The sequence below is a fragment of the Gorilla gorilla genome, chromosome 22 (genome assembly GCF_029281585.2).
Source record: "Gorilla gorilla gorilla isolate KB3781 chromosome 22, NHGRI_mGorGor1-v2.1_pri, whole genome shotgun sequence".
Classification (NCBI taxonomy): Eukaryota; Metazoa; Chordata; class Mammalia; order Primates; family Hominidae; genus Gorilla; species Gorilla gorilla.
The window spans coordinates 42221663-42237943 of record NC_073246.2 but is presented as its reverse complement, the minus strand read 5'-3'; the positions used below and the strand labels follow the sequence as shown (position 1 = coordinate 42237943).

Sequence of the window (16281 nt, the reverse complement as noted above, 5' to 3'; positions counted from 1 at the left end):
AGTTTTAAATTAAGGACTTCTTAGGAGCTGTCATTGTTTAACCTGAACATCTGAGTTGTATTACCATCCCTCTTAAGTCAATCAGGAAATATAGAAACAGTTGATGAAAGCTTGCTAACACTGTGCTTACCTGTTTTGAAAACAGTGAACTCTTGTTCTGATTAACGTTTTGCTTTATCAATAAAACCAGACCTTTTTGGTAATGTTTAACAACTACGACATCTACCTCCTAGACATTAAAGACATATACTTGGAAGTTGTTTAATTATTTGTATGTGCCACTTTCTTCCATAATTTGTTTTCCTGCAGATGGAACTCCCAAAATTATTTCTGCCTTTAGTGAAAAGGTGGTGAGTCCAGCAGAGCCGGTTTCCCTTATGTGCAACGTAAAGGGAACACCTTTGCCCACGATCACATGGACCCTGGACGACGACCCGATTCTCAAGGGTGGCAGTCACCGCATCAGCCAGATGATCACGTCGGAGGGGAACGTGGTCAGCTACCTGAACATCTCCAGCTCCCAGGTCCGGGACGGGGGAGTCTACCGCTGCACTGCCAACAACTCGGCGGGAGTCGTCCTGTATCAGGCTCGAATAAACGTAAGAGGTGCTTGTCAAATCAGCTCCTCAAAAAAACACACATAACTCATTGTAGTGGAGAAGATGATTTCTGCATGCACCGAGCTGGGTCTTGGAATGCCAGAGCGGATTAACTGTTGCTTCCCATTTCCTACCCTCTCCTTCCTACTCAGGAATGGCACTGACTGGGTTAATGTTGGAAATGGCATTTTGGTTTCTGTAGTCAGCTTGTTCTTTTTTACTCTAGATCTGTTCACCTGATGTTTCCTTTCCTGGTTTATGCTCTGCATGCCCTTTCCCTTCTCCTTCTCTTCGGTTCTTCCACATTCATGGTAAACCTTCATCTACATGGTATTAAACTTACATTCATGCTGCAACGTGGTGTAACCTCCATCGTCGTCCTAGATTTTACAGAGAGAGTTAAACAATTGATCAATTGCTGCCAGTGTGTTCACCGAAAGTGTATGATTGTCCAGTGTAGACTAGTTACTTTCTATTAATTAAATTGTGTTTTATCTTGTAATTTTTAATTCAAAACATTTTCATAGAAGTAGCAGATAAAGTATTTAACAGTTATGCATTTGAATTTAAGAAGAGGAAAGAAAAACCTTTGTTGTAGAAAATGCCACATGCAAAAATATTTGTTTAACTGAAAAAGATGTGCTTACATGAATATAGTCTACATTTTTAACTCAAAAGTGTACCCATTTTCCCACATGAGATGTACCCTTAAATTATTTTCAAGAGTTTTTTTGTGTCTCTCCAGGGCCTGCAAGCATTCGACCAATGAAAAACATCACAGCAATAGCAGGACGGGACACATACATTCACTGTCGTGTGATTGGCTATCCGTATTACTCCATTAAATGGTACAAGAACTCTAACCTGCTTCCTTTCAACCACCGCCAAGTGGCATTTGAGAACAATGGAACTCTTAAACTTTCGGATGTGCAAAAGGAAGTGGACGAGGGGGAGTACACGTGCAACGTGTTGGTTCAACCACAACTCTCCACCAGCCAGAGCGTCCACGTGACCGTGAAAGGTAAGCCCTGTTCTCCTGGTTCCCACACAACTCATTCCATAGCCCGACTACTTCCCAGACCAATGATTTGAAGTCGGGTAATCCAAGATCTGCTTATTTAGAGCAGGATAATTGTACAGGCTGAAGAATGACAGGGAACGTGAGATGTCCTCTTTACTACTGACTGAATCTTCACAGGAACTTCAGTTGATCTAATTTTCTCTCCAGGTGGAATTTTGGTTTGGTTTTCCAGAGGGCATGTGTTGTTAACATTACAACAGAAAAAAAAGGAGCACATCATTAGCTTCGTTATCTAGTCATCTCTCAGATAATTTTTAAATAAATAACCTTCTTTTCCTAAAACCTCATAAAAGCAAGGTCTCTTAGAACTTCACTGGAAGGGATTTTCTGTATTGGATGAGGATTTCAAACAAACGTCTTATCTTCTGTAGATGAGCAGGTCAAAGCAACAACATAGAAATTATATGTTTAAAGGATGCCACAGAACGTTTTCCTCATTAAATTATTCTTTACATCATGACATGGACTGTCATGGAATCTACCTGTCGGGATAATCTTTAGAGATCCTGCAATTTGAATTGACTACAATCTCCTTACCAGAAAAAAACAATAAGGTGATCAGACTCATCCAAGGATACACAGCTTTGTAGTGGCAGACCCTCAGAAAGACTCATTTCTTCTATTCTACAAGTCAGTTTCCTGAGCTGAATATGAAATAAAATTGTTTTAATTATGTAAGGAATCTACCTGAGGTGGGTCCTGGGAATAGAACTAATATGTTATAAAACTATTTCCGAAACCTGTGGGTGTTGCTTCTAGCCACATTGAACTGCCTGTCCGAGGTGTCCAAGTTCTCTCTCCAGGAACCAATAATTGGCTTTTAGTTGCCCTTGTTACAAAGTTGCATAGGTTTCCTGTGGTCTTCCCCAAGCTTCTTTTCCCACCAACCCTGTGAGTTTTACTTTTTTGAGAACACCTACAGACACACACACGGAAATAATAATATGTGTATGTTATTATTATGGGGCATATATATTGCATTACATTATATATTATAGAATATGTATTGTGCATTGTATATTAGATATGCCTGCACATAATTGTAAGTTGGTTTTTAATAACCATATGTCTTGAGAATTTCCTCAAATCACTAGATATTCTTGGTAAACCAGGCTGCATAAATGTTCATTTGGTGGTTGTGTTTATTTCTTTAATCCTCATTTATAGAACATCTGCTTCATGCCAGGCACTACTCTAGGCACTGAGGAATACAACAATGAAAAAGGTCTGCAAGGTCTTTTCCCTCATTGACTCTCTTCTCAGTCAGGAGAGACAAACAATAAACAAATAAAACAAGTGAATAAACCAGAAAACACCTAATGGTACTCCATACTATGCAGAGAATTAAAACATGGCAGTATCTTAATGGTTCATTACAATAATCAGATGCCATATCAACACATTTTCTGTACTCTGCCATCTTAAAATTCATTGGTCTATCATACCCTTGGAAGGAATGTTTTACCCACACATGATTTTGTAACATAAAAAGTTGATCATTTGGAAATGATTGGTTCACTGTGTTACACAGATCTTCCAAATGTTGATACAATTTGTTATACAATATCAAAATATCACAACTACTAACATTACCATGATCTCATCAGATAGTCTTCAAGTAAACTGTCAAGTTCATGCTGATGGATGCAAGTTTTCTAAAATTCTATTCTTTCTTGAAAGATTCAATTTTATTATTTATAATAAACACCATCAATTGTAATTGTAGGAGTGATGGGCTCATTTGTCTGTAAGAAATTATTTGACAAATAGAAAAGACTGCATAACCATCGTTTTTAGGTAGCCATTCTTTTAAGAAAGAAATGGAATTCCATGAAAAAAAGCAGCTGGTCGAATTTGCAACTCAAGCAAGCACAGACATACTCTGCTTGAAGATAGCCGTGCTGCTCAGGAGGTGGAGGAAACACTGTGCCTTCTTCCCATTTTATTACACAGGACATAGAACATTAAAAATAACGTGAGCTTTAGGGTAAAGATGTAATAAAACTGTTATGTTTCTTGCTTCGTCAAGTGTCTGTAAATGAATCTGGCGTTTTTAAAAAATCAACTCACAGTATGCATCGGTAAACAGTACAATGAATAGTCATCCTGTTAGCGTCCCTGCTGGGATTCATGGTAACGCCCAGCAGTCTCACCCGCCATGGCTTTTGCTCCAACAGTGCAAATGTCAACACCATGAGAAAGGCAAACAGCACCTCAGCATTGTCATGAAAACGATTTTCTTCTTACAAATCACCTAAAATTGTCTCAGGGATCCCTACAGGTCTGTGAGCTACATTTTGAAAACATCTAATACAGTGCTAAAAATTTAGTTTATTTCTAATGTTTGACCATTACAAATGAGGCATCAAATGAACTTCTTTATGCATTGGCCTTTGTCTGATTTTAAGATTATTCCTTTCAAGAAAAATTTCCAGAAGTATGACCATTGGATAAATAGGTATAATACTTTAATGTAATTTTTAGGAGACGTAAATTTAAACGAAAGCCCTTTGAATCATTAACATTTATTCTTTAAATTTGCCAGATCAGTATAAATGAATGTATTCATCTTAATCCTTTTGAAGTGACGGAAACCAACTCAAACTAGCTTATGGCCAAAAGAATAATTTGTTGTCTCTTATAAACAATATATTTATGATTTTAGGAAGTAATTCCATTGAATAATTTTTTCTTCAGGAGCTTCTTTTCTTCTAAATACTTATCATATAGTATAAAACTTGTCAGCTCCTTTGCAAGTACTTGCAAACAAAAGAAGGAAAATATTATTTTATGTGGTATTTTATTGCCTGGAGAGAAATGGCAGTTGTTGGGATTTGGGGCTTGCAAAATTTTTCAGAATAGTCGGGAAAAGCTGCCTGGAAAAAGTGAGATTTTGAGCAAAGATGTGAAGGGGTTCAAGACAGCTCATGGATACCTGGGGGAGGGACATCCTAGGTAAAGGGAAGAGATACAACCACAGTGTCTGGAGTTTGCCTGGCAAGCTTGAGGAATAACAGAGAGGCTGGTGTGGCGGGAGCCAAGTGAACAAGAAAACACTAAAAGGCCCTGAGTGAGAAGGAGCAGAACGTTTTCACGGGGGACTTACTAGATCAGGACTTCGGTTTTCAGGACGTGGGGTTTTCTGCTGAGTGAGATGGGGGCTTTATTGGATGACTTTAAACGGAAAAGTCACATGGCCAGACTAAGGTTTTAAAAGGATGCTTTTAGCCAGGCATGGTGGGACGAGCCTGTAGTCCCAGCTACTCCAGAGGCTGAGACAGGAGAATACTTCCAGTCTAGTAGTTTGAGGTTGTGGTGCACTATATTTGCATCTGTGAATAGACACTGCTCTCCAGCCTGGGCAACATAGTGAGACCCCATCTCTGAAAAAGAAGAAGAAGGACGCGTCTGATTCCTGTGCTGAGAATGGTCTATTTGGGGAAAGGGGGCAAGTAGAATGACCTGTTGGAAAGTGAATCCAGGTGAGAGATGGTGGTGGCTTGGACCAGGGGGAGAGCAGAGGAGGTGGGGGGTAGAAGACAGACTCCGGATCTATTTAGAAGGTCTATTCAATCCGTTTTCCTAGTGGTTGGATACAGGTGTGAGGAAAATAAAGACATCAAGGATCAGGTCAGGCTTCTGGCCTGAGTATCAGGAAGAATGGCATTGCTTTCTACTGAGTCAGCAGAAGATGCAGTGGAGCGGTCTGAGGAAGGAGATTAGGAGTCTAGTTATCGATGTGTTGAGGTTGAAATACACACTAAACAAAGAAGTGGGTGCTGTCAGTAGGAAATTAGATATGGGAGAGTAGAGTTCAGGAATCCAGGCTGCAGATCTGGTGACATCAGTGAATAGATGATGTTCAACACCAAGGCCTGAACAGGACCCTCAGGGGACTTTGTGCACCACACCGCAGATTTTAACTTCATATGGACAGGCTTCCCCAGCCCCCAGTCAGGCTCACATTAGAACCTTTCACCAAATATCTGAAAATAAAGTCTGACAAAAATTCAAACAAGGACTGTTTGAAATGTAAGTTTATCTATTTTTAGATTTCCCAGATTGGCACAGATCCATGTATTGACTATGACCCCATTGGTTGCAAGGTGCAAGAACCCAAATTACCTTTGCTTAAGCAGCCGGGTGCAGAGGCTCACTGCTGTAATCCCAGCTACTTGGGAGGCCTAGGTGTGATGTGGTACGCAACTGTAGCTCCGGCTACTCCGGAGACTGAGGCAGAAGAATGGCTTGAGGCCAGGAGTGCGAGACTGTGGTGAACTACTTCCAAAACACAGTAACAGTTTTACACCATTCACAATCTTAGCCTTTACTTAGAACTTAGAAGGGTCTTAAATAAAATGACTTCTGAACATTTAAATTTACATTTTAAAATATTTTAATCTCAGCACTTTGGGAGACCGAGGCAGGAGGATCACTTGAGGCCAGGAGTTTGAGATCAGCCTGGCCAACATGGCAAAACCTGGTCTCTACTAAAAATACAAAAATTAGCCAGGCATGGTGGCACACACCTGTAATCCTAGCTACTCACGTGGCTGAGGAGGGGGGATGGCTTGAACCCAGGAGGCAGAGTTTGCAGTGAGCCAAGATAGCACCACTGCACTCCATCCTGGGTGACAGGGAAGACTCTGTCTCAATCAATCAATCGATCGATCAGTAAAATGTTTTTTAAATGAAATATTAATATATAAATTAAATTATACTCCAATGGTCAGGATTGTAGTTTATCAAGGCTCTTTAAAAATTAACCTTTACTATTTTCAGTTACCAAGCATTAGGGGAGGGAGATAAGAAATCAGCTAAATTTTAGGAAAAGACTTAGAATTTTGGCTTTCCCTGTGGATTAGGATTGAAAGAGACTTTCTTATTTTGTTCATATAAATGTAGCTCCACTACCTTTCCTGGGAGACCACACAGTGAATATTTCACCCAGCTAATTTTGGAAGAGCAAACCTGAAGCCTTAAAGATTGGCTTCCTTGGGAAGTGGAAGTGGCCCACTTGATCCCAGCAATGCTGCTGCTAACAGTGAAACCAAATTATTGTTGTCTTGTCCCCAGGAGGTTCATTTTAAATACTGGATATAGCGGAAAGTGTGTGCATATGTGTTTAGATGATATTTGGAAACAATACTATTTTTTCATCATGTCTTTTCCTGGCAATAGTCATAACCCTTTGCTTATTTTAGAGCATATACCTGCAATTTTTTTATTTCAAAGATTGATATAAATAATATGCTTATTATTGATGGTGATTGAAGCTTAAGCAGTTCTGAAATATATGTAACTATCCAGAAGTGCAAGTTTGCTGCCTTCAAACATATAGGCAGAAGTAAAAGTCAAAGTCCCTTCTTTCACTTCATTTCAACTTAACAAGCAGTTTTATATTTAACACATTTTCAAGCTTTGTCTTTCCCATTTTAGGTGCCACACTGAACTTGAACGGTGCTTAATTGCGTGTTCTAATTGCTGGGGATCAACACTGCCAGGAAAGTTAATTGGCTGCTGGATAAAAATGTCACCTTCTATTTATATTTATATAAAACTTTATAGTTTACAAAACACTTTCATCTGTGTCACCTTAATTAATACAGTGACTCTGTAATGTAGATAAAGCATAATCAGGGAAAGAATAGAAGAGAGATGAGGTTGCGCAGTCATCCAGTAATACATTCAAGACTCAAACGCAGATGTTTTGATTCCAACACAACCCGTGGTGACTCTCAGAAGAATAATTTGTATTGCAGTGGGAAGCCAGGGTAGGAGTGGGGGGAAATGAATACAAAGAACGCAGGAATAAAGCTATTTAAAAAGTCAAGACAGACAACATGTTAAAATGTAGGGCAAAAGATATTGAGGGAGTAATTTAAGAGAGATAGAATTTGTTAAATTGGAGAGAGGAAAAGGAGAGAATGGATTTGGTGAAAGAGGGCAGGTCAGAACGAGAAAGGACTCCGGAAGCTCTTGCTTGGGAGATGGAGAGGCTGAGAGGAGTGATGTGGCACCTGAGTGTCTTGGCGAAAGCCTTTGGATGGCGGGGTTGGTCTTAAGTGCCTGTGGATCACCATTCTGGCTTCAGACCATAGGGATTTAAAAAAATAGACAGGAAAGCAAACTAAAATTCTTAGAGAAAGGTAGTTAAAATTACAGGTAAATAAATGTCTAAGAAGCACCAAGCTTTCAGAGTCATATTTTATGAGGATTTTTAAAAGTTAATGTTTGCCAATAGTGAGATGAAATGGCCATGCTAGGAATGCAGAGAACAACAGAAACATTCGCTTTTACATATTTCATTCCATTTCTATATTTGTGGCGATTTCCCATTTTAATGTACCACAATTTTTTTTACCATGTCCTCCTTCAAATTGAAGGGAGAATTAGATGTCACTGCCAGGGTTTTCAGCTCTTGTGTTGGTGGTACTTTGTGTACTGTAGCCCAACAGGGACACTGTTCTGCACATTTTGACGTTAAAATCCTGCTTCCCTGCAGCTTTTTGTCCTGTGCTGTGTCTCGTCTGTCACCGTAATGTCTTGCTGTATTGCTGTTGGTGCAAGTGGGGAAACGAATGCTGAGTTAAAAATAATGCTGTGAGTGTGTCTGCTCGCCTTCCACTCGAGGTGAGCGGCCGGGGATGCCGTCTTCTAATGACATCATTCTTCAAAGGCTGGGAACAAATGCCATCTCGCCTAGGTGGAGGGACAGCTTTGTGCACAGAAACAGCCTTGGCAGTTTCCCCACTCCTGCTTTCAGACATTTGCTCATTAGCTGTTCCAACCTTGGCACTATCAACTTCCACTGAATTCCAAACCCAACTCTGTTGGCAAGGAAAGGTCTTTCATTCTTAATCTGTCACTTTCTTCCACTCTTAATCTGTCACTTTCTTCCACTTTCTCCTACTATCTCTCTAGATACTGGAGTTACTTGCAATATTGTTTATGGAAAGGACAGCATTTTGAGTTATTTTTCCATTTTAGTTCCTCATTAAAGTGAAGCAATGGTTAACTTAAGCTCCAGTTTGCTGGGGTCTTTTGTGTGTGGCCATACACTGCAGTCATCCACATATTTTCGTATTTATTTTTCAACAACGACTTGGGAATTGCAGAGCTTCTATTATGAATAATACACGAGAAATATAGACCTGGGGAAAAATAGAATGGTAACGTATTAAATGTATAATCCTTTTATGTTACTTTATTATTTAACATGAGAATTTATACTCTCTTTTTAATTTAATACCCTAATGTGAGAAAAGACAGCTAATGAGGTGGGAACTTTCACTGTCCCCCCTTTTTAAATGACGCAAGAAAGCACTCATGCTTCAATATACTTAAATGGATGCATTGGCTCAGCTACCCTGGGGGTTTATGCTCTTCTGCTGTCTGCAGAAGAGAGGTAGGACATCAAAATTGAGTGCAGGACTCAGCTTCTATGGGTTCCTTCAGACAGGTTTGTCCTGGAGGTAGAATGACTTAAAATTCCACTATTCTAGAAATCGAAGCAGACACCTTTCTTTAAAATATGGCATTTTATTAAGTGTTTTATAAGCAATATCTCAAATTACTTTACCCTAATTAGAGGGAAAAAAAGACTATGTGTAAGATTGGTTTCATTATGAAAGAATGCTATATATATGTATAATATATATTTATTATATAATACATATATAAATATATGTGTATTATATATAATTTATTATATATAAATATATGCATATAATATAATAAATATATTTGATATATAAATATACGCATAAATAAATATATGTTATATATTGCATATATTACATTACATATTGATTTTAAATGTATATACATGATTTTTTACATTGTAAATAAAATAATATGTATTTACATTTTAAATAAAATGATATGTATTTCCTGTGTATAGTATAATGTTTTGAAATATATATCCATTGTGGAATGACTAAATCTGATCAAATAACATATAGGTTGTCTCACATAGTTATCATGTTTGTGGTGAGAACACTTTACATTCACTGTAAACATTTTTCAAGAATACAATAAATTATTAGCTACAGTCACCATGTTGTACAATAGATCTCTTGGACTTTTCCTCCTGAAATTTTGTGTCCTTTGACACACACCTCCCCAATAACTCCAGCCCTTGGGAACCACCATTCTCCTTTCTACTTCTATAAGATCAACCTTTTCAGATTGCATATATGAGTTAGATGATGTGGTATTTGCCTTTATGTGCCTGGCTTGTTTCACTTAATATAATGTTCTCCAGGTTCATCCATATTGTCACAAAGGACTACAGTTCACTCTTTCTTAAGGTTGAATAGTCTTAAGGCTGAAGGTCCTTATTTTATTTTTTATTTTTATTATTTATTTATTTATTTATTTAGAGACGGAGTCTCACTCTGTTGCCAGGCTGGAGTGCAGTGGCGCGATCTCGGCTCACTGCATCCTCTGCCTCCTGGGTTCAAGTGATTCTCCTGCCTCAGCCTCCCAAGTAGCTGGGACTACAGGCATGCACCACTATGCCCAGCTAATTTTTGTATTTTTAGGGAGACGAGATTTTGCCATATTGACCAGGATGGTCTCAATCTCTTGACCTCGTGATCTGCCTGCCTCGGCCTCCCAAAGTGCAGGGATTACAGTTGTTTCATTTTAACTTGTCCCTTTTTTTGGCAACCATTGTGTATGTATACCACATATTTTTTAATCCATTCATCTGCTGGTGACCATTTAGCCACTTGAATCCATATCTTGGCTATTGTAAACAATGCCACAATGAACATGGAAGTGTAGATATCTCTTCAACATACTGATTTCATATCCTTTTCATGTATACCCAGTAATGGGATTGCTAGAAAATATGGTGGTTCTATTTTTAATGTTTTTAGGAACCTCCATACTATTTTCTATAGTGAGTATAATAACTTGCATTCCTATCAATACAGTACAAAGCTTCTCTTTTCTCCACATGTTCACCGATGCTTGTTTTTTTCATGTTTTTTATAATAGCCATTCTAACGTGTGAGATGATAACCTCATTTTGGTTTTAGTTTGCATTTCCCTGATAACTAGTGATGTTGAGCATTTTTTATATACCTGTTAGCCATTTGTATGTCTTCTTTTGAGAAATATTTATTCAGGTTCATTGCCCATTTTTCAATATTCATTCAATTTGCCTATTTTCAAATCAGGTTGTTTTCTTGCTATTGCATTGTTTGAATTCTTTATATATTTTGGATAGTAACCTTTTATCAGATGTATGGTTTGCAAATATATTCTTTCCTTCTGTATATAGGTTGTCACTTCATTCACTCTGGTGATTGATTCCTTTGCTGTGCAGAAGTTTTTTTAGTTTGATGTAATCCCATTGTTCTATTTTTGCGTTTGTTGTCCATGCTTTTGGGGTAATAACCAAAAGTCACTGCCCAGAGCAATGTTAGGAGATTTTCCCCTATGTTTTCTCCCAGTAGTGTCATAGTTTAGGCCCTTCCATTTAAGTCTTTAATCCAGTTTGAGTTTAATTGTGTATATGGCATTAGAGACATCATAAATTAAAGTTAATGATCTAATTCCATTTTTCTGCTTGTGGGTATCTAGTTTCCCCAACACCATTTACTGAAAAGACCCCATTGTGTGCTCTTGGCTCCTTTGTTAAAAATCAGTTTGCTGTAAATGTGTGGATTTATCATTCTGGTCCATTGGTCTATGATTTTATGGAAGTACACTGCTGTTTGGTTATTATAACTCAGTAGTATATTTTGAAGTCATGTGGTGTGATGCCTCTAGCTTTGTTCTTTTTCCTCAAGATTGCTTTGGCTATTCTGGCTCTTTTTTGGTTATATGTGAATTTTAGGATTTTTTTTCTATTTCTGTGAAAAATGTCATTGGTATTTTGGTAGAAAGTACATTGACTCTGTAGATCACTTCAGGTAAGATGGGCATTTTAACGATATGAATTCTTTTCATCCATGAACACAAGTTATATTTCCATTTATTTCTGTCTTTCTCAACTTCTTTCACCAATGTTTTATACTTATCACTGTAGCGATCTTTCACCTCCTTGGTTAATTTATTCATAAGTATTTTAGTTTTTGTAGCTATTGTAAATGAGATTGTTTAATTTTTTTCAGATAGTTCACTATTAGTGTATACAAACACTACTGATTTTTGCCGTGTAGCTTTATCATATGATTATTTCAATAGGTGTAGAAAAATACTTGACAAAATTTAACATCCTTTCATGATAAATATTCTCAACAATTTAGATACAGAAGGAATGTTCCTCAGCATAATAAAGGCCATACGTGACAAACCTACAGCTAACATTGTACTCAATAGAGAGAAGTTGGAAGCTTTTCCTTAAGATTCTGAACAAAAAAAAAAAAGATGCACACTCTTGCCACTTCCATTCAACATGGCACTGGAAGTCTCAGCCAAAGCAATTAGGCAAGAGAAAGAAATACAAGGCATTCAGATAATTCAAATTGGAAAGGAAGAAATTAACTTGTTTGCAAATGACATGACCATATATATAGAAAACCCTAAGACACCACCAAAAAGGATTAGAAGTAATAAACCAATTCAGTAAAGTTGCAGGATACAAAATCAACATATAAGAATACAATTCTTTTATTTAGTTAAAATTGCAAGATAAATTATGTTTTATAATACTTGTTGCACTTGCTGAACATGGGAAACTTAGAGAAGGAGAGAATTATGTAGAGATAAGAAAGGAAAAGGAATGCCAAGCAAATTACTAACACTTTTGCTGCCTAATTCATAATTAATCTGCAAATACACACACGTATGTGCACACACACACAGGGAAAAACTCTTTGGCAGTGCTAAAAATAATGCCATGATAATGACATTTTAAGTCAGAAATAACAACTCTCAATTATTCAGAACCATGCAGTAGGATCTTTTATATGCATTGACTCAAAACACATGTAAATTGTTTAAATATATAAATTCAATAAAATTGTGTACTTCATACACCTATATAACATTTATATGCATTATATTTTCAATATAAAGATGTATAAATATAAAACACAAATATAAATATACATATATTTATATATGTATATTATGTATAAGTACTTATATATGTGGTTATAGATATATAAATGCATGATACAATTATAGACTCTTAGAATCTTAGGGCTATAAATCAACTTGAAGTTCATCTAGACCAGCCTCCCATGTGATATTCAACATGCCCCTGGACTGTACCCCACATTTTTCTAGACTCTTCCTGCACTGTCTGTGCAGTGGTTCACTAAGCTCTCAGCCCTTTCTGTTTCTACATGGCTGTGATTGTCAGTTCTTCCTCTGTCTGACATACATACAAATAGAGATACATACAAGTATGCCTTCTCTAGCTCTTCTCTTCTTTCTGGTTCGAATATTCCCTCTAGAGCAACACTAAATAGTTCCCCGTTTCTCCACATAAAGCTCCCAATCGTGCAAAAGACTAAGCTTTGTCTTCCTGGCTAACCATCTCTAGCATCCCCATTTGTTTAAATACTTTGTATGCAACAGAGTTCAGCAGCTCCTTTCCTTTGAAGGACACACTGATGTGTCTATTTTATCTCAATGAAACATAGCCCTCTGGGCATTTTCTAATGAATAAAAGAGGGGAATGAGAGTACCACCTCTGTCCTGAAGACAAGACCACCTAGTTGCAGCCCATGTCCCACTGTTGAGCCATGGTTTGGGACTCGTGAACAAAAATCCCAATGGTGAATTTTGTTTTTGTTTTGTCAACTTTTGGCTGGCACCACACCATTATCATCTGTTCATGCAAGATACCTATTCTGTTTTATTTTAACTTGTCCCCCCTTTTTTTCAACCATCCACCAATTCTGGTATCGTTTGTCCCTTTCTCATAGGCACAGACTTATGTGTACTTAATATATTTATTTTAAATTAATTTTCTAGCATCCTTATTTAGACATGCATGTAAATATATACAATAACAGCACAAAAGTGAATGCTTAGTTTGCCTCCCACCCAGCTCTTTGACTCTGTACAAATACTACCATGGGTATCTTATAAATGTGTCCATGTGTAGTATTAATATTGCTAGAGGGCCAGTACTAGAATTGTTAGGTCATAGAATTTAACTTCACTAATAATTGCATAGCCACTCTCCAAAATTCCTATACCAGTTTACTTTACCACCAGCTATGCATTAGAGGTCCCAGTTCCCCGCATCCTGGTACCTGGGTTTCTATTTGTGACAAAGCTGATTGATGTAAAGGAGCTCTTTGTTTTGTTTTCTTTTCATTACTATTGTGCTTGAATGTCTTTTTATACTCTCAGGAGATGTCTGAGGTTTTCATCTATGCATTGCTTTGTGCATTTGCTATCACTCCTGCTACTTCTTCCTGCTTTGCTGTAGTTCTTTAGTATAAATATGAATCTCTTATTACTTAGAAATGATTGTGAATATCTTTTCCAAGGCTGTCTTTTCTCTCTTAACTTTGCCTTTGTCTTCATTTGGACCTTGTTTAAGAAATTTATGAGCTCATGAAGATGCATTCCTATTTTTTTCTGTATTTGTTCTATGTCTCTATTTTTACTGTTTGCATTTAGGCCTTCAACCCACACTGAGCTTCACAGATATAGTAAAGCTGGGGTCCAATATATTTTCTATCTATATCGAGTCAGTTCTCCCAATATTTGTTAAATGACCCATGTTTTCTTCTCCTCTCCATCTACCAAGATACCGTGATGGTGCTGTCAGAGGCAGTCTTAGTTCTGTGAAATATATTGACTACCTTTTTATACCCTTGTCTCACTGTAACATATTTCAGCACTTTACTTAAAAAAAAAAGCCTCTTCAAGTCAGTTATTATTAACCAAGCTTCTAAAGAGCTATGACCTTTTCTAAGCCAAAGTCATGAAAAATACTTCTGAAGCAAATAATCTATTACTAACAGTCCTTGTAAAAAAACTAAATGGAAAAATAAGCCAAGTTTTAAAATGAATACCAGTGATTTTATGAATCTTGTTTACTTCTGTTATTAAGCCTGGTTGTCGTCACCTCTGGTTGGGGTCACATGGCTTTGCTTCCATCAGAAGTCCATATAAACAAAAATAAAATAATTGTACCTCATCTAGATGACACTTTTCTCTAACTAAATAAGTAAAACATGAGATATGTTTCATTTTCTTGATGCCTTGATGATTCAAATGGCTTTTCTTTTCATATTAAAAATGCAGAAAAGTAACTCAGTTTTATTACAGTCTTCTGTATGAAGGTATTATTGCTCTCAACCAGGGGAAACATAACCTGTCATCCTCCTCAGACCATGGTGACTGTGTTTACATATAGAAATTGTCGTGAGTTTTTAAGTTCTTGGTCATTTTAATCTTCTAAAGAAACTATTTCAACATAATATGATTATGGCTTTACAATACACTCCATAAAATAACTTTCAAGAGATTTTTCATATGATTGAAGACTCAAATGACCCCAAGAAATTATCCAATTCTTTCCACCACATTACCCTTTAGGCATCTGATTAACAGTGTTGCAGGGCATCCATTTTTCTTGGAAGTGCATTGGAAGGAGACACTGCCATGCTTCTCAGAGCTTGTTTTACTCTTTTACGCCCCCAAATTTCAAGTAGTTTATTTTTTCCCTTTATTGTATCCAACTTGCATCTTTCGTGTTTCTCTTTATTATAATTCTTATTTATGCCTTGGGATGTCTTTTTCTTGTTCCTAAAACATTTTAATTATTTTTTTCCTCCCATGGACTTACTTGATAATTTTAAACAATTTTTGGGAAAAAAGTTATTTGCCTTCCTTTTATTTCCTTTTCTCTCTCTCTCTCTCTCTTTTTTTTTTTTTTTTTTTTTTGAGACAGAGTTTCACTCTTGTTGCCCAGGCTGGAGTGTAATGGCACGATATCAGCTCACTGCAATCTCTGCTTCCTGGGTTCAAGCAATTCTCCTACCTCAGCCTCCCAAGTAACTGGGATTACAGGGTTGAGCCACCATGCCCAGCTAATTTTTGTATTTTTAGCAGAGATGGGGTTTCACTATGTTGGCCAGGCTGGCCTCAAACTCCTGACCTCAGATGATCCACCCACCTCAGCCTCCCAAAGTGCTGGGATTACAGGTGTGAGCCACTGCACCCAGCCCCCTTACTTCGTTGTTATATTTATGACTCTTTACCTCTTTTCACAGTCTAGCAGTCTAAAATAAGCATCCTATAGAAGAACTACTTTGTTTAAAATCATTGTAGAAAAGTTAGCTACTCTTATCCCTGATATATTCCAATTATTAGAGATAAAAACTGAATTTTTGCTCAGAACACTAGCTAAACTTAGGCCAGCTGAATGAGCAAAAACAGCAAAACAAACACAGCATTTTTTTTAAGTTAGTGAGCAACAATTTTAAACTTAACCTTTTAAACGTTTTCCGTTGCTTCTTTTTTTATTCTTCTTCTATCTTTTCCTTGTTCTGAGGGAAAATAACAAGATACTGTTCATCATGTATAGATGGGTATATCTGAAAGAGAACTCAGCACTAATTCTCTTGTAGTCCCAGTCTCAGATGAGTTAAAGTAATGTGAATGGATGGTTGAAGT

At 37.2% G+C, this 16281-nt stretch overlaps 1 protein-coding gene across 1 annotated transcript in view; it reads left to right on the top strand.

The window, feature by feature from the left end:
- The window catches only part of DSCAM (DS cell adhesion molecule), an 836416-nt gene that overhangs the window by 507258 nt on the left and 312877 nt on the right, over positions 1 to 16281 (top strand). Inside the window, exons 7-8 of the mRNA XM_063702725.1 lie at positions 310 to 606; positions 1345 to 1620. Of these exons, the coding sequence (XP_063558795.1) occupies positions 310 to 606; positions 1345 to 1620 (573 nt within the window). The remainder of the gene's footprint in view (positions 1 to 309; positions 607 to 1344; positions 1621 to 16281) is intronic.